Source organism: Sipha flava, unplaced genomic scaffold (assembly GCF_003268045.1).
Source record: "Sipha flava isolate LNK unplaced genomic scaffold, YSA_version1 209_pilon_pilon, whole genome shotgun sequence".
Taxonomy (NCBI): domain Eukaryota; kingdom Metazoa; phylum Arthropoda; class Insecta; order Hemiptera; family Aphididae; genus Sipha; species Sipha flava.
In genome coordinates this window covers 253,563-278,069 of record NW_020272821.1, presented here as the reverse complement: position 1 = coordinate 278,069, position 24,507 = coordinate 253,563, and the positions used below count along the sequence as shown (strand labels likewise).

The 24,507-nt window shown below is 26.0% G+C and overlaps 1 protein-coding gene across 3 annotated transcripts in view; it reads left to right on the top strand.

Moving 5' to 3' along the window:
* Positions 1 to 24,507, top strand: part of LOC112682727 (monocarboxylate transporter 2) — a 218,699-nt gene that overhangs the window by 146,563 nt on the left and 47,629 nt on the right. The window contains exons 1-2 of one of the 3 annotated variants that reach the window (XM_025553415.1): positions 19,751 to 20,091; positions 21,587 to 21,975. The exons of the other annotated variants lie outside the window; for them this stretch is intronic. Coding sequence (XP_025409200.1) covers positions 21,720 to 21,975 — 256 coding nt within the window. The 5' untranslated portion in view covers positions 19,751 to 20,091; positions 21,587 to 21,719. Of the gene's footprint in view, positions 1 to 19,750; positions 20,092 to 21,586; positions 21,976 to 24,507 lie in introns of those variants that run through there. 3 annotated transcript variants of the gene reach the window in all.

Below are 24,507 nucleotides of genomic sequence, written 5' to 3'. Positions count from 1 at the left end.
AATTGTGTTCATTTATGAATCAAAATTATTTCAAATGTATGTTGCACAATCGTGATATCCGCAAGTCGCGTGGCATGTCAACTTACTGTGAACAGTGAAGTTTGTACACAATAAATGTGTACGATAAAAAATATTTTAGGAATTTTACGAATTTTATAATAGATCGATATTGCTTATAATACGGTATTCCCGCCCACTCTTCAGTTATAAAATATTTAACTACAATATGCTAACAATTGTACTAAAAATAGTTTGTCAATTCGTTTTGTGTATTCATACCTCTTTAGTTTATGTATAATATTGTACATATATAAAAAAACTAATAAATTACTAGAGTTTAGTGAACATAAATTAAATACCTTTTATTTGTATTAAACCAGGTATGATTTTAAGCTAATCAATGTCACTAATATATTTATCTCCACAATTATTCTGTCCTTAAAGGAATTAACATATTTTTTTGTCCCTTAGCCGTATTTTAAGTAAATATAAAACTCAATAATTTGAATGCTTGTTTTTTATTTAAAAATCGATAATTATTTTCATTTCAAATAAGCCATAAGAAATTTTTTTTATTTAAGTTTCATCGTTAAGAGTTAGGTCAAGCACAGTATTTTTAAATGCTCAATTTTAGATTTGATATAATTTTACTTTTCAGATATCCTTGACTAGGTAATAAATCTATTGGTAAATATATAATTATACATATAATATCTTACTTGTATTTTATTTTTATATAGACATTTTATTTATGGTAGTTTCATGCCCATGTGTGTCCAATTTGATTTGTTTAAACTTATATGTATTAAGTACCTATATATAATTATAATACTTTTATTCGTTATTCAATTTTTGACATATAAATAAACAATCGTATAATTTTACTTCTAAGTTAAGAATATTTAGAATAGAATATAAGTTCTATACATGTAAAATAATTTAAAATCTCTATTTTCATTTTTCGAATTTATTTGTAAATATAAGATAGCGATGACAAAATCATCACATTAAAAAAAGTGAAGTTTGGTTTAATAAAAAAATGTTTTCTTATTATTCTAGATGTTTAAATTATTCAAGTATATACACAATTTTTATACGCTTATTCGAAAACTAAATTCATAAAAATAAAGAAAGACTATTATAGATCTTAGAGATAAATATTATTTTTATAGTAAGATTATAATAGAGATAATATGTATGAAAATGGAATTTCTTGAAATTAAGTTTATTTTTTCAAACATTGTTGCTTAAGTAATTTATCTACTTTCTTCTTTTGCAGTTTTACGCTGACTTTTTAATAACTATTATTTGATCATTTGATCGTAGAAGAAAGGTCAAAGATTTAATGTAGATAACTATCTACCTACTAAAAAAATTTCATGCTAACTGATAATAAACAAATATAATCTTAAAAATGCATACTTAAAACAAATTTGTATGAAAATAATTTTTATTTTTAAAGGTTTTAGTTATGATTATAAATGCTAAATAAACATGACTAACTAATAAACAAACTAGAGTTTTGTTTTGGAGTCAGTGAGACTTAATCGAATATTGTACTATAGGCAACTAAACATTCATCATAACTAAACAAAATATATTTTATAAGTGTTATGTGGTGTATGATGGTTGCCTATTGTATAATATTATTGCTGTTTAGTTTTCTTATTCAAACTGAATGCAAAACAGTAAAACTTTGTAATTTACCTAAAATTAAAATAAAAAAAAAAGTTGATTTCGTGTTAAACTCAAAAATGGGTTATTAGTCATTATAAAAAACCAAAAGGTGTCCTTCTTAAACCAGGAATTACAATTTATAAAAAACAACTATCCGTATAGCTAAATTATCCGACTGTTTGATAGGTTTCAATGCATATTACTTTTGAAATATTTCTATATTATAATTATTTTAGTGTATTAATATATATATAAAAAAAAAAAAAAAAAAAAAAAAAACAATATATTGTTTACATTGTTATTGATAGTGTAGGTATGAGTTGGAAAAATTAATACCAGCTATTATCACATTAAATACCAGAAATTCAATATAATTTAATACTCAAAACTCGATTTTCCTTAATTATCATAACTTAGTTAAGTATATTAAACTCTTAAAAACCATTCGATTGTTGAAATAAATTTTGAAAAAGAAAGACAATTTTAAATGGACCACATTTATGAAAAATATTAAAACGTTTGAACAGTAATTGTATTTAACTTTATCTATTTTAAATGTAAACATAATAGGTTAAGTATATTATTGCACTAGGTACACAAATATCGTATAGGTACAAGATTTTAGTCTTAACTGACCTAACCATAAACTATCTTAAATCCAATATCGTTTTTAAATCATATCAGTTATTGAACTCCAGCGAATTTCGATAGTTTTGAATATTTTTGGTTGGTAGTTACCGTACCGTACACATTTTACCATTTCAAATATTTATACAATGTTAACCTTAGTAATATCAAAACTGTTTCTACAATAGGTATTTAGACAGGCTATAGGTATCAAATAATATTGTATGTACACTAAAAAAACCGTATATTCTATGATAAGAAATATGTATCTTAAGTATTAATAACTAACAACCTGTAAGTGCTTAAATCATTTTCAATTCATTACTGTATGATTGTAATCAAAATTTAGTGATCATGGCGAATGAATAGTTCTAATACGAAAATAAGCTTCGTATTTTCTCCGAGATTTTTTACATAATTGGCGAATCGCGAATAATAAAACTAACTTAATTTTTTTCTTATATACCCGAATTATGTCGTTGAATAGTGATTTAAAAAAATTATTAATACGAACCATTACCGCTAGATGGCTGTTGATTTGATCGTAGAGTAAACATATAGAGAGCGTTGTTGTATACCGTTCGGGATAAAAATTTTAAAAAATATAACTTGAAAGATTTATATAAATCAAATAATTTGAAATTATTGAACTTTATATAAAATAACATAAGTGATATACATCCATATAACGATCCTATAACGAAATATCGAGTTGAGTAATGTTGTGCTATCACAGTTTTCATATTATAAAAAATACTGCTTAGTATACTTACTGTTAACAAAACTTCAAAACGTAGTAGATTGTTATTTATAAAAAATTAAAAAAAAACATTACAAAAATAATTTTCGTCATTACATTTTACTATGTATAAAAATATTTACATATCTACCAACAGGGCTGGCAAGAATTTTTGAGGATTCCAAGTCTGATCGGTTCCAGGCCCCTTTTACTTACACTTGTTTGATCAAGATATACATACTTGTACACACTTCACACTTATGTACAAAAAATATTGAAATATGCATCTTATGCAACGGCGAATAAGTATATAATATAATTTTGTATAAAAGGCTGAAATGGCAGGCCCTTTAAGAGGTACGGGCCCTGGGGTTCTAGCATTCTCTCCTTCACCCTCTTGTCTGCCCTGCCTACATTATATTAACAAATGAAATTTTGCGGTAAACCATTACAATAATTGGTTCTTCAGATATCACATATGAACTTATGTAGAAGGAATATTTATATATATATATTTATATATATATATATATATATTTAAAGGATCATTATGTTACCAACAAGTAACACCTTATAGCAAATGATTTTAGTAAATTACATTTTTTTTAAAAATGTGATCAAGTTGGAACTGTATTATACATTGAAAATTTTTACCAGAATGGCTAACTTTTTGAGTTAGATATAATGTTAAATGTATCTCTAATATAAACATAATTTTTATTTTGGATGAATAAGATTTAAAAAAGTCTGATGTATTATGTTATTATTATAAATTACTTTTTCATGAATCATGATATTTTTAAATTATCTGAATGCAAGTTCCTTAGGTAGTGGCGTATCCGACTCAACTCTATGGATGGAGGAGATGTGAATAAAAGTCTAATCAAAAAATGTGAGGTATATTAATATTACCTGTCCTTCATAAAAAAATCCTATATATGCCTCATGAATTAAAAAAAATATTTATTGCAAATAATATTGGTACTTATTTTTTTTTAAATTTACCTAATGTCATTTTTGAAAAATTCCTAAATATGTTGAGGTCTTAGAAACATAAAATAACTATCCAAATAACATTAGTTACTAAGAAACTAAATTTATTTAAAATAATGATCAAAAATAGGTAATCTATGTACGGTTTTTTTTTAAATTTAATTTTCGTAAATATATAGCACATACCTACACAAACATATAAATTAATGGAATAGATCAATCTTCTCCTCCCATCACTCAAATATGCCACTGTTCTTAGTTGAAAATGTTTATGCAATTTTTTTTTTCTTGACGTTTATAAAAATCACTAGGAAAATAGAAACATTATATAGGTTGTCTAAATTTTGAAAGAACACTCTTTTGTGTTTAATTTTTAAAACAATTTGTATTTAATATTATTTGTGTACTACCTCTCGTACTTTAAAACTAATGTACTTTTTGTGTTGTTCAAACTATGAAAAAATTAATTTTTTTTTATATTTTGCGAATGATGCTATTGATTATGTCATATTAATTTGTTAACTTGTTGTGCAGTTTCAATATTATTTAATTATTGTATGCATTTTCAACAGATAATTTAACTTATCTATTAAATAGAATAAAAAAAATTTATTTTTTAATTTTTGAGCATAAATATATTCGCTTGGTAAATATACATAATTACTTATAAATCATACATGTGTATGATTTTTAATTTCTTATCTTTGATAAAGGTATAAATAGTTTACGAAGTCTTGCATTACTAACTAGAATAATTATTTTAGATAAAATTAGTACAATATATGTGAAAAAAAACTTATACTTCATATTTATATAATGAACATTTTAATATAAAAGCATGCATTGAAAAATTCTTAATTCATCTAAATTAGGGGTCGGCAACTTGCGGCCCATGGGTCACATGTGGCCCGTGAAGCCATTTTTTATGGTGCACAAAGGTGGTTAATTTTTGTGTTTTATTTTTGTTCAATACGATTTTTCATGTAATTTTCAATAATATTCAATTATTTTTTCTTTATAAATAAAATCTAATCTAATCGTTAATAGTTAATGTTTCTATATAGGTATATAGTCAATTTAATGTATAAAGTTGTTATTATTATCTAATTGGAGTCGAAGATAATGATGGCTGCACTACTCAGTCATAGGATAAATTAAATATACTTATATATATTTAAAAATTAAAATTTTAAATATATCTAATCTATGTATTTAATATATATGTATCTAATTTATTTAACCTATGGGTATAGTTACTTTGCGCTTGTAAAAATTAGTATTACACCGTAATTACGCCCGTACGTGTGACTGTTTGTGTTTGTAATAGTTTCATTTTACAAGTAAATCCAAACATTATGGCGACTAAAAAAAGAAAAATTTATGATGAACATCGTTTTTTTAATAATGTTTGGGTTGATTTATACTTTTTCGTCGAAAACAAAGATAAGCCATTATGTGTAATTTGTCAAAAAATTAAATTTTTTCTTAAAAGCAATTTTTTCCAGTAACAATAGTATTTTTACACTCATATTTGTATGTAAAATAATTAAATATAATAGCAATACAATTATTAGTATATATCATATGTAAAAATTTTTTTTACATATGATGTCCCTTGAAAAACATTTGAAAAAAAATATATGGCCGGCGTTGTTCAAAAGGTTGCCGCACCTGATCTAAAGGAATCGGCATAATTACTAGATTATTCACATATTAGTTTATTATAATTTTTGATAATTTGATTGCTTTTCTGGTGATACTCAATGTATATTACCCATGCATAACTATGCGGTTTTATTTTTACTAATTTTTATAGAAATTATTATATTTTTCAGATATATCGATGTTTAATCTTATTGGTGATTACAAGAAATAAGTGATATTAACATTGAACTATTAAAACATATTTCATGAATACCGAAAATCATTCTTTAATAAAAAAACTAATAGTTATACATTTTTAATAATATGATTCATTATACAATTTTTTTTTATAATTTCTGATATCTATGTTAATAAAATGAATATTGTATGTAATAAAATAATAAAAATTAAATAAAAATTAAAAATTATTAAATCATTAATGTTCGTAAATTAATATATAAATAAATAAAAATTTAGTCTTATTATATTTGTAATGTATTTTATTTTAAAACCGATCGTACTTTACGAATTTAATAATAGGTACTCCAACCTAAGTGTTTATTTATTTATTTATCCTTCTTCTGCTTCGACTTTCTCCCAACTTTTTGGGGTCGGCCATTTTTGTTTAACCTCCTCTTGTTTCAATTTTCTACATCTCTAACGCACATACCAATAGTATATCATCCTCAATCGTATCCAACCATCTCTTTTTTGGTCATCCTCTTCCTCTTTTCCTTTCAACATTCATTTTCATAACCACTCTTACTACTTTTGTTCTCTCTCTCTATTTGTTTATTCATTTATTTATTAAATATTGTTTGTTTTAAATTTGATACATTTTTAAAAGATTTAGTATTTTGTTTTGAAATATTATAATTCGAAACAGCACTCCATGAATTATGATTAATTATTGTCTTGTTTGTATTATTTTATAATTACTCTCTCCGTATTTATTTCAACCACCATGATATGAATATATTATAGATGTTCGTGTTTAACTACTTCCGCGTTTATCAGAATCTTTATTAAATACAGAGTGTAAAATGGAATAAGTATATTATTGTTGCCGTAATTCATTTTACTTTTTTTATTTTGAATAATTATAAATGTTGAATAGTATCTTGTGAGACAAACGTCACGTCGAGGTGAGAGGGGCATTTATTATGATGCGAAGGTACTGCAGGGGACTAATCACAAAAATGACCTCTTCTCTCTATGTGAGTAACATCAATTTACCGTTTGACAGCTATTAGAAATCATTTAGTAATATTTTACCCGTATCTATTAGTCTTACAATCGTGCGTGTGATGAGAGGGCTTCGTTCGTATCAATCCGTCACCAGGTGTTTAAGACTTGCCCAACGGAGTGTATTAGTATATTAAAAATAAAATAAGATAGATACTTTTAATAGACTATTATAAATAGTACTATACTATTATATACTGTTAAAAGACTATAAAACATGCAATATCATTGTAAATCAACTGAAATATTATAATAACAAAATATTATTAAATGAATATATATATATATAATTATTTTAATATTATTAAATATTTTTAATAATATTAATAAATAATTATTGTATAATATAAAATATAAAAATGAAAAATTTGCCTGGAGTATGATTTTATAGTAAAACGTGAAAATATTTTTGAATGGCTTCGATTTTGAAATTCATCATCAGGTATAAAACATGTTCTGAATATAAGAATAACATAAAAGAATATAAATAAAAATTGTTTAAATTTTATATAGGGTGAATTTAGTTAAGTATAAAAATAAAATATTTAGTAAAGAAGTACTTTTTAATTTATCACGAGTATTATTTTAAGAGATATTAACCACAAAATAGTTTTATTTTTATATTTTATAGTTAGTAATATATATGACAAAAGATTTAACATTAGTCATAAACTATGTCTGTTTTACTAAATAATATCGAACTTCTATTAATTATATAGTGCAGTGGTTGATTTAAAAAAAATATGCTCCTTCATATGACATATTTTGCTGTTAATTTTATCATAAATATTAAATAGGACAACAAATATTTTATACAGAGAACACAAATGAAATTGTATTAGTTTTCAAAAACATGAATAGTAACTGTCTTCTGTTTGAATTCATATAGGAAGTATACAACATTTTATACAAAATTGAAGTCAAGAAAAAACAATATTCTACTGATCCTCTTTTAGTGTTATGCAAATGCACTATTTACATTTTTGTATACCCATTAATTATAGTAACTTGAATAAATCAACAAAATATAATTAAATATAAATATAATACAATAGTGAAATAATGATGAAGAATAATATGTGTTAATTTAATGTTTGATGAAGAATTTCCTACTATGTAAGTATGTTTAGAAGAACTAGTTGATGAAACAAAAAAATATCTGTTAAATATGATTGTGTCATTATTTAGGTCACTTTTAGTAATGATCTTTAACCATATAAGTGGGTCTATTTAATTTATAAACATAAATTATCTCTTTCGTAGTTGTATAAAAATACAGTATGTTAACACAGTATGTTAAATACTTCCTTGTTTAACTAATATGGTTAACATACTTAAACTTGATGAAGAAACAATTATTCATGTAGGTATTTATTTTGAAGTCGAAAAGTAATTAATCATGTCAATACGACACACATGACATATGTGAATAATTTAGTGCCCAAACTCCTTAAAATATATTCACATATTTTTTTTTATAAGCATTTTATAATTACATTTACTTTTTTGTTTATGATCATTACTAATATATGCGTTTCTTAAATAAAACACCTATGTAATTCATATATTTATTAAGGCATCTATAATATAACAAATATTTGTATAGTAATTACATTAATATTTATGTAAAAAATTATTTATTTTTGTTATTAAGACATTGTAAATTACTTTTTAAAATATTTACATGTTAGTTTTGGTTTAGGAAACATAACAGTATCAATACTAAAATAGTTAAACGTATAACATATATTGTTTTAATTTGAATACAAACTTATTGACTTTTAATTATACATATGATATAAAAAAAATAAAAAGATAGTTAAACAGTTTTAACAGTTTACAATTGTATTCATAATGAATAAAAATGAAATAAAATAATGGGTACAAAAATTCTCCTGGTCTCCATACCATATTTACTCCAAGGTATAAAATCATTCAGTGCAAATGTATACTATAGTATGAATCTATAGACTCTCTTTTTTTTTATTATTTTAAAGAAAATAACATTATCCATAATATAGCGTTTTTGTTTTTTTTGAATAACTTTTTTCAATCATTTTTTATAGCTAATTAAAAATTTTTTAAATTTTACAAATTATAAAATATAAATAATTTTGAATCCATTTTTGTTAGTGAAAAATTAAAACACTACATCACAGATAATGGTCTTCTCTGAAAAATTAAAATGAATTCTATATAATAAATTTACAATACATTTACACTGAATATTTTTTTAGCAACTAAGACGTATTTTTACGCTTAATTTCTAGTGCGTATATCACGTCCTCTTAAGTATATACTCATATATTGCATGAGAATATATTTATTGATTCAATTGAAAAAAATATTTACCTTTACTACAGTAGGTATACTTACTATCTGTTAGTTATATATTTTCCTTAGAACCTTTTCTAAATTTGATCTTAACCCGCCGATTATACCAATTTATTATAAGTACTGGCCTTTTCCAAGAGTCCAAATGGTATTATACACTCAAGCCCAGTTACCATGTCAATATTTTGTCTCTGATCAACCCACAATTCCAATTACATCAAGGTTTACTTATCACTATAAGAAATTGAAAAATCATCTTTTTTCATATTTAAATCCACTAATTAAAAATGTATTCTTTCTGTAAATAATTATTAGTAGTTTTTATGATGCTCTAAGCATAAATAGTATTGTGAAATTTTGGGAAAATAATAAATATTTGTACATTCTTGAATATTTAACACAAAACTTAAAATGTCATCGATGGTTGACAATATTATTATTTTTCGTCATTCCCGGTATCATATCAATAAATAATTTAGGCACTGCTTCGAAAAAAAACATAAAAAAAAAAAAAAACAAATATTAGTTAGAGTTTGTATAATATCACAAAAAAACATATATTTTTAAATTATAACTATAAATTTTAATAATCTGTGCACAAATGCTTGTTATATCAAATATTGTAGATATTATACACATTTTATTCAGTATAATATATAATTTATGCACAGCCAAAATATATGATTCAGCTGAAAATATTTAACTGTTTGCCTATATAGATATAATATCAAAGTTGGTTTTTCACCTCTCCGAGCTTCATGAATATTTTGACGAGTGTGATTTGTATTGATTATAAATGTATAATTTCGTTGGCGGAGGAAAAATTATTTTATTTCTGCGTGTGAGATAAGACTATCATTATTTAACCATAAGCAGATATATACTTTATATATAAGTAGGTACATGTAAGGCATACGCTCCGCAATTCATATCTATATACGATTCCGTAATGATAAAATGTTGGGTACCTATATTCTCTCTCTCTCTCTGTCTCTCGTCATCACAAAACAGTGGACATTGCGATCTTTCGCGTTTTATGCAAGAGAATTTCAAGTGGCCAATAAATCCCCCGAATACTCGCGCTCATACGCGCACGCGTGATAGCTGTACGATATTCCACAGTGGTGGAAGAGAAATGATGGTTGGAGGGAGAGTGGTTTGGCCAAGGGTGAAGCACGGAACTACGGAAGGATAACGGTTCGTGGAGTCACGGTTACGGGGTGGAAGTAGGACGCCGACTACTCTACGGTATACATTATATCGCATGCGCGTATACCGCCTGTGACGGATAGGGTTCGTTATAATAACGGAACGGATTAATGGGACCCCCGAGGGTGTATGTGTGTATATTTATAGAAATATATAAATATGTAAGTGTGTGTGTGTATGTGTGTGTGTGAGAGAAAGAGAGAGAGAGTGAGAGAGAAAGTGAGAGTGTTTTACCAAAATCGTCATGGGTGTACGGGTGGTGGGACGAGTTTTTGTTATTATTTTTATTATAATAATCGCATGAGATGAGAGAGAGAGAGTGAGAGTGTGTGAGAGAGAGAGAGAGAGAGAGAGAGAGAGAGAGAGAGAGAGAGAGAGAGAGAGAGAGAGAGAGCATAGAATAAATACGGATACAATGTCATCGACTGCTGTCGTGTAGGAGGCAGGGGCGAGACGCCTGTGATTTACGATTGAACGACGGATTTTTGTGTGTACAGTAAATTCTATAATAATAGTTTTATAATGCATTCAATGGGTACAGCTAGCTTTCGTTGAAAATAATTATATTTAATTGAAAAAAATGTCGGACATTTATTCGTATTTTAATAATAGGTATGCAATCACTTCGGTACAACTCCATTACTGGAGCGATAACTTATTATAAAATTAATACATGAATCAACTTCTATTCATATTTTAATTAGTACGATATAATATAAACACGTTTAATACTTTGAGTTATGAAGTTTTCATATTTTATATTTTTTACCCCCATCGCCTCGCTGTGAATATACGTGTATGTAAAAAAAAAGAAAAAATATATATTATCATAAACAATACGTTTTTAATTAAATAACTTTACTCGATTTTACCAATTTTACATATGATTTAATTTCATTGTTACTTTTGTTGTGTGAAAATAAAATATATTATTTTATTTTTATTGATTTTTATAATCACTAATTATTAATCTAATACATTGTTTATCCTTTTATTTTTTAATTTATCTTATATTTCATTATTAATATTTTAAATAACAAATTTAATGTAAAATGGATGTAGTTTAATTTACATTTATTAAATACGAAAATCAATTAAAACAAAGTTATTTGAAATCCACCATTAGTGTTCTTGCATTGTGTCGTGGAATTAATTATGGCTCAACGGGTTATGTTAATACCATCCATACTCTACGTGGTCATGATATAAATATTTGTGAAGTCCGTATACAGTTTAAATGATGCCCGAAGACGAATCAATATCTTATTTTATTTATAAAAATGACACTTTATTTTTGAATAAAATTTGTTTTGTCTGCATTTCATCGGAAAAAAATCCTAATGGACTTTTTCGTGTGTGTTCAAAAGAAAATGAGAAAAAAATTGTTTCAGAGTGTTTTTGAAAGATATTGTTTCCCTATGATAACAAACTATGTTAATTTATTACTTTTTCTTTGGCATTAAGCTAAGTGTCAAAAAACTGAAATGTTCAATTGAATTTATATGTTTATTATTAAAACAATTTTGGGATTTCAGGGTTTTTACATCTTATTATTTAAAAAATAAAACAAAAATACTTTTTTATGTTTTATTTACGAATTTCTTGACTAGCAAATTTCTATGTTAATTTAATTAAAGTATATATAAACACATACGTTCACCTTTTCCCGCATTCAGATTTTCTAAACTTATTTACAAAATAGATTTATAAAATATTGATATTTGTATTAATGACTTTTTGAAGTGCACTCATAAGTTATATTGTAATTGTTTCATCAAAATATATATATTAAAAAATACAATTGCGTAGGTTTATAAAAATATATACAAAATGTATCTACGTGATGTAATTCGTATCGTTAATTAAAAAATAGTAATATTAGAATAAAACGAGTTTTATGATAATAATAAGATTTTATTAATCAAAGATTTGGTTTGTATACGAATAAGTTTCAATTAAAGTTAAACAATTTAAAACTGTAAAATAGATAGAAACATGAAGTCGTATTTTTTTAAACTATTAGTGTGATTATTTTGATATTACTTAATACTTAGATATTGTATACAAGCTTGTCAAAATAAATTATACACTTATTTTTAATGATTAAAAATGTAACAGTAATTTAATATTATTACATTAGTTATTTTAACTGTAACAAAGTTTTTTTTCTCTGTAAACTTTAGCATATTATATGTTAGTTAATTCTACATAATTTGAAAATAATGATTAACTTTAATTTTAAATGTTAAAAAGGAAAATATTGATAAGTATTCGTACTAATTTTTCATTATACATTTGAATTATTTAAACTTACATTCAAATATATTTTAAAAATATTGAAATAAATTTGGAAGGTACATTGGAAAAAAAAAATTAATACATTTATTATATATTTTTAGTTTGAAATCAGAGTTTTAATATTTTCTTTCTCTGTTACTATGGGTTAATTAAGTTATTTTATATTATGAACGAAGCGAAGAATGATTTTTTTATTTGATTATTTTATTATTTGTTTTAAAATGGGTTCTGGTTTATTACATTTAATTTTTTTAATTTTTAAAAATTTACTAAGGTTTTTACCACACGAATGTAATTAAGATGGTTCGTATAATATCAATTAAAAAATTAAACAACATTCCTATACACCGAAAATATGTATAGCATACGGAAGATCGTTTAGTTAGTTGAATACGATTCTCAAAATATATGTAAAAAAATATCAAACACTCAAAATTATATAATAATTTATAATATAATTAATATATATATATATATTTATAATATAATATAATATATTATATTATATTATATATTGAAATTATATTTCTTAAGTTATTTAAATTATTCTTTAAGGATGCTATCAAATTCACGTATTATCAAATTAAAGATTTTTTTTGGTTATTTCAATAAAATAAAACATTTACCCAAAATCTAAATCGTCATTTTGAATTTAAGTACGTTAGTCAAAATATTGTGGACCATAACGTATTAAATTTCTCGTGGGGTAACAGTTTCTAGTTTACATATTTTAAACAAATAAAATATGCGGTATGTGTAAACACAACAAGCAAACCAAATAAAATACAAATAATTTCAATAGAATTTTCGTTTTATTAACTAAACATTTTTTCATAGCCACTGGTTTGGGGAAGTACACATGCTAATGAATCGTGGACTATCCGAATCCCCATTCATCTATAATTATAATGTATTAATTTTACGATAGACTACCGTCTAGGTCGAATTGCTTCATTGATCTAAATTTAACTTGTACTAAAATTATAATTAGTATACGGATTTGCTCATTTTTTAATGTTAATATATTTATATTACAACAATATGTATGTACAATACATAATAAATATTTAAAAATTTGCACACACAAACAAGCGCATGCACATATGTGTATATAATATGTATTAATATATGTATATACATTAATAATTCGTATAATAAATTATTTAGGGTAAAGTTGATTTGTTGGCTACATGTCAGCTTTTTCAGAACAATTTGAATAATTTTCTGAACTACCGTTAGATACTTGGTTGTCGTAAATCTAACCAAGTGTCGTGTTTTTTTCTTAAAACATATTTCTCAGTTTAAGAATATTATTTATATTAATAGGTTCAAACTGTAAATAATGATATCTTATTTTTAGATTCACAGTAATCGCTGTTGATATTTATTTTTTAACTATTTAATCAGAATTGTTCTTATTTTTTTTCACATAGTGAATTAATTAATTTTTCTATTGATTTACTGATTGATACGAAATGATAAGTTTTGATTATTTTAAGCGTATATAATTAATGACAAAAAAAAAACTGTTAATTTTATTAATAGATCTTAATTTTAATAATACCAAGTTATAGATGCATGAATTAGCATTAAGAAGTGACAGACCACAAAAGTTTGTTTTTTCTTATCAAAGATGAAATAATTTATAACTCGTAAAAACTTGTGAAAAAAATCATACCTCATACACTTATTTTAGTAAAGTTTTGACTGGAATTCATAGTAAAAACAAATTAAATGATTTTTTCGATCACTCATGCTAGGCTGTATAGATTTGAATATTTTAGTAGATCCTCAATTCTATATTTAACTTTATGTAATAATAATGAAGCCAGTGCTCTGTTCATTCATAAATTATTTGCTTAAATAAATTAGACTCCAAGTTCTATGAGACGTAAGTAATCTACTCAATAATCTTCCTATTGTTTATTTATGATTTAAAATATGTCAATCACATAAATATTGTCAAACAGATAAAATCTTAAATTGCATTGCTTGTTAATCATAATACTTAATCAAATGTAATTATTTATGAAACTCGTGACTTGCTGGTATATGTTTAAAATATATTAGCTCAACGATTACAGTAATTAATTTACGTTCACAGTTTTTAATAATATTTCTAATTTATTGGTTACTTTTATTTGATTAATAATTATTGAACCTACCTTTATACATATCACTGGTAATTTTATTTCATAATTTTACACACTTTAAATAAGTGTTTACTGAACTACTGTAAATTTAAATATTGAAATTGTAAAGATTTGAGTATTTTATTAATTTGGTACACCATAAACATTTATTTCGATTCAAAGTTTAAACAACAATACGTAAAAAATAAAATAATGTGTAAAATTTTTGCAAGAATTTAGATATTCAAAACCTAGACAAACTTCAATTGTGTTATAGTTAGTGACTAAAATATTTTATTAGAGCTTATAGATTATTAAGATTTTAATTGCAAAGTAAATGATATGATCGAATTTGCAAAAATTTATTTGTTTTCTGTGATACTATACGTTATTATTTTTTGTATTATATTTATAGAATATGTAAAACATGTATATTTAAATGCATTATATATTGAACACAATTAACACTACAATGAATTTTCCTGTGATCAAATAATTTCATACATGTTCAACATTTTATAGTGCATTAGAAAAATTGAACAAATTATTGAATTCTTCAACATGGTGTAAATAAATATTTATAGGATCATTGGTTCTAACTTAATTGTGTTATTGTAATTAAATACAAAAAAATAAATCCTTATTGTTTTTTGTTTTACCATTATTTTTTTAATGGTACTTAAAAAAAGTAACTTAATATTTAATTAAAAGAATGAAGAAATTAAATAAAGAATTATATAGATATAAAAAACTATACGTAATTTATAAATCGCAGACAAGGGGCGAGATTAATGAGAAGATGGTTTTATTAATCTTGAAAAAGGTTTTTTGTTTATGGCAAACCGTTTTGACCATTAGATAGACCAACAAATCAATAGCATCGAACCATTAAACATATTATACCTTATTAATTTGGTCGAATAAACAATTTGTGGTCATATAGCATAAATACATTCATATTTTATTCATTCAACTTGTATATAAATGATTTAATCTTTGTTCTTACAATTTGTTAACTTTGTTTTGTATTTTTTTCAGGTGAGTGAATAGTCATGCATTTTATCAAGTATCAAATGGACCATAAGGTATTCTTATTTTTTAACTGATTTTAAATATCTTAAAAATTTTTATTTATTGAATATCTGAAAGTGTAAAATGAAATTTGACACAAAACAATTATTTTTGTTTTTAAGTATGCATTACTACAAATTATTATGAATAGAGTATAACAAAATTTTTATCGATTATTTAATATCGACACAGTTCACAATAATCACTATTTTTATTACATTTTCAACTTCACCAATAAAATGTCAGATATTTCCATCACCTAATTATTTGGATTATGCAAAATGTATAGATTATTTCTAAATTGTAAATGTTTAAATTTAGGGTATCGCTAGAATCCTAATTTTTATTAAAGACAATTCAATACATAAACATCATAATTTTTTAAACAATAATCCAACTATTCAGAAACTTGATTTTATTGCTTGGTTTTTATTTTTTTCCACCCAACATTAAAAGTTGTAAAATATGATCAAGTTATATAAATCGATTTAGAATCATAAATTTAATAATCATATAATACTAATATCACTTCTGTTGTAATAATATAATAACAATAAAGATAAAAGTACTAAAAAATATCCTATGTAAATCATTTTGTTCTTGCAATAATCGGTACATTATGTAAACAAAAAAAAAAAAAAAAAAAATTGAAACAACATCACTAGTTTAGGCTAAACCGGGCCAGTTATAATTGAAGATTATTATAACTTTAATAAATAATTCGACAAAATACTTGTAAAACACTTAACACTATTATGCGTTTAGTTACTATGCATGTGATGACATTTCAGTTTAATTCTACATTCCAGTTGATGGAAAGAAATATCGAGCTGAAAATTAAGCATTCATATTTATTATAGTTTTTATATACGTGCTCGAAGAGTTTAATTAAAAATACCTCTTCTTACTGAGCACAAATGTATGGGATAAATGCAACGGGGAATTATTATATATACCGTAGTTATTGTACGTACATAGTCGTATCCCAACAAGTATTACCATCGATCGTCTCTTTTATCAATATTGGGTCTTCGAAATCTTATAATTTTTACTTTATTTGTTTTTGTTACGTGCGGCATCATATGTGTATATTATTTATAGTATAACTAACGTTTAATTATAAAATAATAATACATTCCAAATATTTTTACGATTTCTTATTTTATATAGACACCTATAATTATTTTAACTACGTTATAGTGCGTAAACTATTTTTATTATTATTATTATTTTTTTTTTTTTGAGCAGTTTGAATATAATTTATTTATCAAAAACCAAAACGATATTAAATAACTATTGATGTCCAAAGCAAATATAAAAACAATCAGTTATAAGTCACATTGCTTTTCATAAAAGAAAAAAAGGTATCATTGAATATTATTACAAGACGTATTAATTTAATTTCACATGATTGACATTTAAGGCGGAGTAATGTACAATATAAATGATGTATTGCATAGAAGCAATATCCTATTGCCATTTGATTTACTTCTTTAACTAACACAACAAACACGTCTAAAGAGCTACAATTATATATGGAAATTCAGAACTCTGCTTTAAGATGTAGAATAGACAAATTAATAATAATAATTATTTTACTATATCATTCAATCTACTACGGCATGAAACATGTAAATGTAAAAAAAAAGCTATCACCAACAATCAAAATATTATCTGAGCTTAATGATAGGCATGCATGATTAAAAAAATTAACATTTTATAAAGGAATTGAGATGTTTATTATAATACCTTATAACGATTATGTTAATAATTATAATCCGTGAAATAGGTTTATTACAAATTTTAAATGTTATTTTATATTTTTATATCTTTTAATAATTTCACACAAATCAAAATATAAATTTTCTAATAAATTAGAAATAACGCTCTTCACGAAACGATGTTCATATAAAATGTAAATTATAAAAACAAACCAATTTTACAAATTACTATTTTACCACTTATTATAAATTGATTTGGGTAAATCAATTTATGGCTATTTATTCATTAATGCCAAAATAAATTATTTTCACAAATATTTTTGAATATTTGAATTTTAAAGTTCCTAAAACCTATATTAAACCAATAGCCAATGATAATCATATTTTAATGACATATTATCATTGATTCTTATTATACTATTATTGCCGTATAAATAAAATAGGCTCAAATAAAGTACATTAATAGTACTACACTTGAAATGAAACTTGGGATTACACTTGGCTTGCATTTACCTAGATTTTTAATTGTGTTAATGTTATTAATGCCATAGAACATAAATACAGAAAATTTTAATAAATGTTGAAAAATCAAAAAATTATCTGATTATTAAAAATTATGATAATATAATTTTTTACCTTTAAAGAGATACAGTTTCAAGAATTAACGAATTATGTTATTCAATCAAAATCAGTATTCTTATTACTATTACTATTCTTGATGAATTATCTAACTGGTGTATTAATGTTAATATTGATAAATTTGTGTTAAATTAATTTTCTTTAAAATATTTATATAGAAATTATTTCAAAATCTTGACTTGTTATTTTTTACAAGTAGTTTCTAATATTCACAGCTTCACTCGTACCATTTTTCGTATATGATAATTTGTTTTTGCTTTTAATTTAAAAAATGTAACCTTCAAATCATACAGATAATTTATCCAACATTTGATTTGATTTTATAAAATTTTATTTTATATTATGTGGTCGAAGATTTTTATTTTTATTTGCAACTAAGTTTTTATAAGAGTTGTAGTACTCATGAGATTGCTCGTTAGGGTTTTCACACTTTTCACGCTACCCTCTATTAGCGTATAAAATAGTATTTTGAACGGCAAACCGAAACCCTCTAAGAATCATTTTCAAAATATACTACAATACGCTACGTTTTTTAAATTCTAAAACAGTAATACATTATTGGATTGCGTTAAAGTGATCGACGGTGCGACGCAAGAGCGTCTCACACCCAGTTTTTCAGTATCCCGACCTGTATGTTCCATTTTTTTTATTTTTTTTACAAACGTAAAGGTCGTCTCGTAGTGCTATCGTTTCAATTACCGTTTACCGTAGACAAGCTCCTACCGTAGACGTTTCAACCGTTCCGATGTGACTGATAACCGCGATAACATTGTAAGGCACGAGCGCAGTAACGCGACTGCATCGGTACGATTCCACGAGAAGCTAGTGCACAGTGATCAAAAAAAAAAAAAGTTGGAAAAAATACTGAAAACAAAAATTGGAAATCGCTATTTTTAAAAGTTGAATGTTATAATGTATATTAGTTCAAATAGTAATCAATTGAACATCATCACATTTAGCGAAGATAACTCGTGGCCCAATGTTCGTAATAACCAGCTATCGTAGGGTTTAAGATACACTCGCAAAACTGTTCTGGACGATCGTTCGTAGAAAGTTAATATTTTATTCGACAAAATTGGTACCGGTGAAAAGCCACTGCAGTGGTCGCACACGACCTCGAGAGGATCGAGGGGTCGGACTCCAGTGGAACAGATTCTCGTTCCTTTTGCACGTTGCATCGCGATTTGTCGCTCGACACCTCGAACGTTCGGTTGTATTTCAAAAACGAACGCACACCCGCGCACGCATACGTTCGACCGACGGACTCGACGATTATAATTATCGCACACGGTTATCCGTTTCCCCCCCGAATCAAGCTCGTAATACCCGTCCCACGGATGATGGTGAGGGTTGTACCGCCGCCGCCGCCGCCGCCGCCGCCGCCGTCGCTGCTGCCGCCGTCCGAAGCTCGAAACCAGTGAGCAACACTCCAGTCTCGATTACACTGCCGTCGCGCGTTCGCCCTGCCGGTCACGAGTGCGCATCAGCAGTGGGCCACACAGTTGAACTCGCCCGCGAAACGTGCGTATTTTTTTTTTTTTCGTTTTTCGAAATACGTTTAAATATTTAATTTAAAAAATTACGACGCTCGTCAGTAGTTGTTCCTGTATATTATTTCGCTAATCGTTGCGGTTCACGTGAAAAAAGTTAAAAAAAAAAAAAAATAAAGAAAAAAAACCTAAAATACTCAAGCGAACGTAATACACCGCCCGGTACAAATGGATTTGGCGTAAAGCATTCCTATCGCTTCTGTACCCATGAGGTAATCAGCGATTTTTTTTTCTTTATTCTGTTTTTAAAACCAACGACACCACGTGTGCACGATGTGCTTCATTTTTAGATTTTTACCCGATCCGTTCAGGCCGTTCCGCAATTCCAATCCGGTTTTATTTCTTAGCCATCCGTCCTTCTTACGGTTTACGTGCGTACATTGATTTGGCCAATTTTCTTATTATTATTATTTTTTTTTTTTAATCGGTTTTTTTTTTCTAAACCGGGTCCTATGATCTGTATCTGTCTGCCATATGGTATTTTTTTTCCGAATCCGTGTGGCTGTGTTAACCTGATTTAGTATTCACGTGCAATTTTCTCGAATAATTAATTATTAAAAAAAAAAAAAAAGAAACAAAACGAATAATGTATTCAAAAAATGTGTTAATAGTTTTGTGAAACTAACGCATTATTTAGGTTATTTTATATCAACATTTATTAAACATTTACTTTAAAATCTAGAATCTAGTTTAAGATTATATTTCATGTAAAAACATTAACGTTCATGTTAAAGAAATTGATTCGTTTATAAAACGATTTCATTAAACATAAATTAATTTAATATACACATTACCATTAAATAGTTAATACAATTTATATTTCAAATAATTAATCTATCAATAAAAACAAGAAATCGTTAGATACTATTAGAATGAATTTTAACATCGATTAAACTTTTTAAAACTATGTTAATATTTCATTTTAATTCGTTTAAATACATGTAGACAATTTTTGTAAAAATAAATTTTTTATGACATTTTACGTACACCTTGTTGATTTTTGTCGGAACAAACAACCGTAATAATATTTCTGGTCTATCCGTAATTAGTTAATTTGCTATATTTTTTTGAAAATTGGTTATGTACGTGCATAGTACATTTTATGTAGGTACGTACAACGTATTACAAAAAAATAAATAAATAAATAAAAATGTATATAAAAAAGAACCTTAAACAGGTTTTACGGGTAAAACGAAGACTATATGATCAGGGTCCAAGAGGATAACAATAATTATGTTTCAATACACGCCCCCAGGTTGAATATCTTTTAATTCTTGAATTTGGTTAGCTGAAAACAGATCAATCCCCGAGTTTCGTTATGATCAGGTCGTGCACACGTCATAAAAATATTTAGCGATCAACTATTCAAAACACAATGCCGTGCGCGTTACGACGTAGGTGTAGTGTCTTATGCACCTAGAATAATTATATCCACGGTAAAAATCGGAGAGCAACGCATGCGGATTCCGTGCCATAAACTCGTACGTTCTAATTTAAATGCGACGGTGTTGGATTAGTAACAACGTTAATTATAACGTCGGTAATCTTATGTGGTAAAAAAAAAAAACAACCCGTGTTCTGTTCGTTTCAATCGAACGCGAAAAACTGTTTATTTTTACCGTGGATTTGGTTTTCTTGGCGTAACACCCCCTCTTTCACGACTCCCAGCCTCTTTGAACGCGAGTGTTTACGAGTTACGTATTGCAGTCGGTCGTCGAGCGATAGCAGTGGCGTCGGTGACGACGACAAAGACCGGCACGGGACCGTATAGCCGCCGCCGCAGTGGCGGCACGTGCATCCCGTGGCGACGTAGGTAGTTGTAGTGACGGTGGCGGCACACATGGATCCTGATCTGGACTCCGGACTGGCGACATGCAGCGACCTGCCCAGTTGCAGCGAGGTCCTGTGCCCGGTAGTGGTAAAAACCGAAGTGCCCACCCTTAAGCAGCACTACTACCCGGAAGGCGGATGGGGCTGGATCATTGTGGCCGTATCGTTCGCGGTGCACGTGCTCAACCAAGGATTGCACATGTCTTCGGGCGTGATGCTTCCGATTATCGTACGCAATTTTCCGCACGCCACATATGGATCATCAGGTCAGCGTCATCTAGAAAAAAAAACCGCTATTACTAATATTGCGTTACGTCAATAATATTATATTTTTATTCGTTTAACTTTTTGGTTTCGGGTAGATAGTAATCGCAGTCGATTTCGCCTTAAATATCTCCTGCAAATTGCCACTGAAAGTAGTAGTAGTAGATGAGTATGTTAAATGTACTGCAAATGTGTCCGGTTTTATTTTATTTTTTTGTTAGTGTAAATAGCGAAATTTCGGGTGACGAACGAATTAGTTCAGTTGGAGCTTAATACCTTACGTAATAGACTTTATTCGGATCCCATGAACCTGAGAGCTTAATATTTTATGTATGCCATCTAAACATTTTTAATACACTACACTCCTATACATTTACCTAGTACCTACTCACAAATACTTGGTAAAAGGTAATCACATCTATAACATCCTGAGTATTAATACGATTATTTTCTTACACAACACCAACTATATCGATGCGATGTTTAACGTAAATTATTTAGTTTGTTATTTATAATACTATTTAGTTTAATATTGAATTTACTTAAAAAATATATGTATATAATTTTTACTTGTTGCATCCATAAACCATTCACCAAATGGCTATGGTTTTAGCATTCCTAAACATCTAAACTTGAATCTAAAATATTAATGTCGAGTTTAGGTGTTGTCCACAGGAACTAATCACTAAAAGTTAAAAACTACTTAGGATTTGGTAAATGGTCTAAAATTTGAGTCCAATATTTTATATCTAGTTAGTTTAGTAGGCTATACATTAATACTATATTTATGTAAATAAAATGTTTAATAATGAATAATTTTTATAATAAGTACAGATTATTATGAAGTATATTAGTCATATCAAAATATTACAATAATCATTTATTTCAGTCAGTTATAATCATGAAATTTATCATCTTCAATATGAAACTTTGAAGAAAACTCAATTATTTTGTACAAAATACATTTTTTGTTATAACACATAAGGAAGAAGTAAATACATTTCATACGTTGTAGCACGCACAATAGAAATAGTAAAATCGTTTCAAAAAAAAAATATACTAAGTTTTATTACTTGAAGTTGAACATAAGGATTAATAAGTGACCCGTGTTTTATATTTAATCTTTGTCCATCATGTATCAATAAATTATTTATAAATTAAATTACTTATATAAGCAATTAAGTAGTTGAAATATTTATATAAATAATTCATATAGGGTACTTACCTAATCAACGATCTTAAATCACGATTTACATGGCTTGATTTTTGATATTCAGTAACTTATAACATTTTTGTATAAATTGTTTAGTACATTTATTTTTCAATTTTGTCTTCATTAAATAATTCTTGCTTAAGCTTAAATACTGATTTAAATTTAATACTGTTTTATTCGTAATAATATTTCCATTATATTATTAAATATAACTATGTTTCGTACTAATTTTTAGTTAAAAAAAAAAAAAATAAATAAATAAAAACACTTAACTCGTTTTCTTAAATATCTTAAGTTTTGTTTGGGGAAAAAATAGCGATACGGTTAAATGTTTTTCAAAAAAGATAAAAACATAATAAATATATTTTTTTTCAAAATGCGAGAGTACGATTTATAATAAACTGCGTTTACAAATAATTCAAACTTGAAACTTTATATAATCGTTTAGTAACCCATCAAATATTTTATGATGTACCGTAGTTCTTACATTGTATGTTAAACTTGAACCAATGCCTAGACCTATGATGATAAAATATATGTAAAATATACTATTACAATTATAGCAATTATTGTTCATCGTAAAAAAAATAACGAAAGGTTTTATTATGGTTAAAGATAATATACTCATATATGTACAGCATTTACATTATTTCATAGTTGTATCTTATATTATATACAAGACGTATTTAATAATATAAAACAATTTATATAATGATATAGATAATATGTATATACATTTAAATAAATAAATTTTGTATTGAATAAACGGTTTTTTTTAAAATTATTAATAGGTAATAATACTCGTTAATGATTGGACTTATAATTAGGTAATCAATTTTTTTTTAAGAACCTTAAAATTGTTGACTTAAAATTAATGTGAACTAATATAATTAGAATTTTAGCTCATTTTTTAAATTATTATTCTTTGCTAATATTATCACAGCATATTTTATATTAATAAAGGTACTAAAACTAATTGGTGCAATAATATTGTGAATCACGCATTGTTAAGTTTTGCTAACCCTAATACATTTTTTCGGAACATAATGTTTTGTTTTACTTATTATTATAAATTACAAAAACTATACTGTAGTCGATTGCTAAATAAAATACGGTGTACCTCGGTATTACTATTTAATTATGTCCAATACGGTTCACGGTCGTTTTGAACTTTAGATAATTTTCGGATTAAAATTGTTTGTACGTTCTCTTAAAGTTCTCAGAGTGCGGAACGATTATGGTAATTTAGGGTAAAAAAAAATGTATACGATCGACGTGTAAAACTCTGTTGAATACCCCCGAGGGCAATGGCGGTCCATTA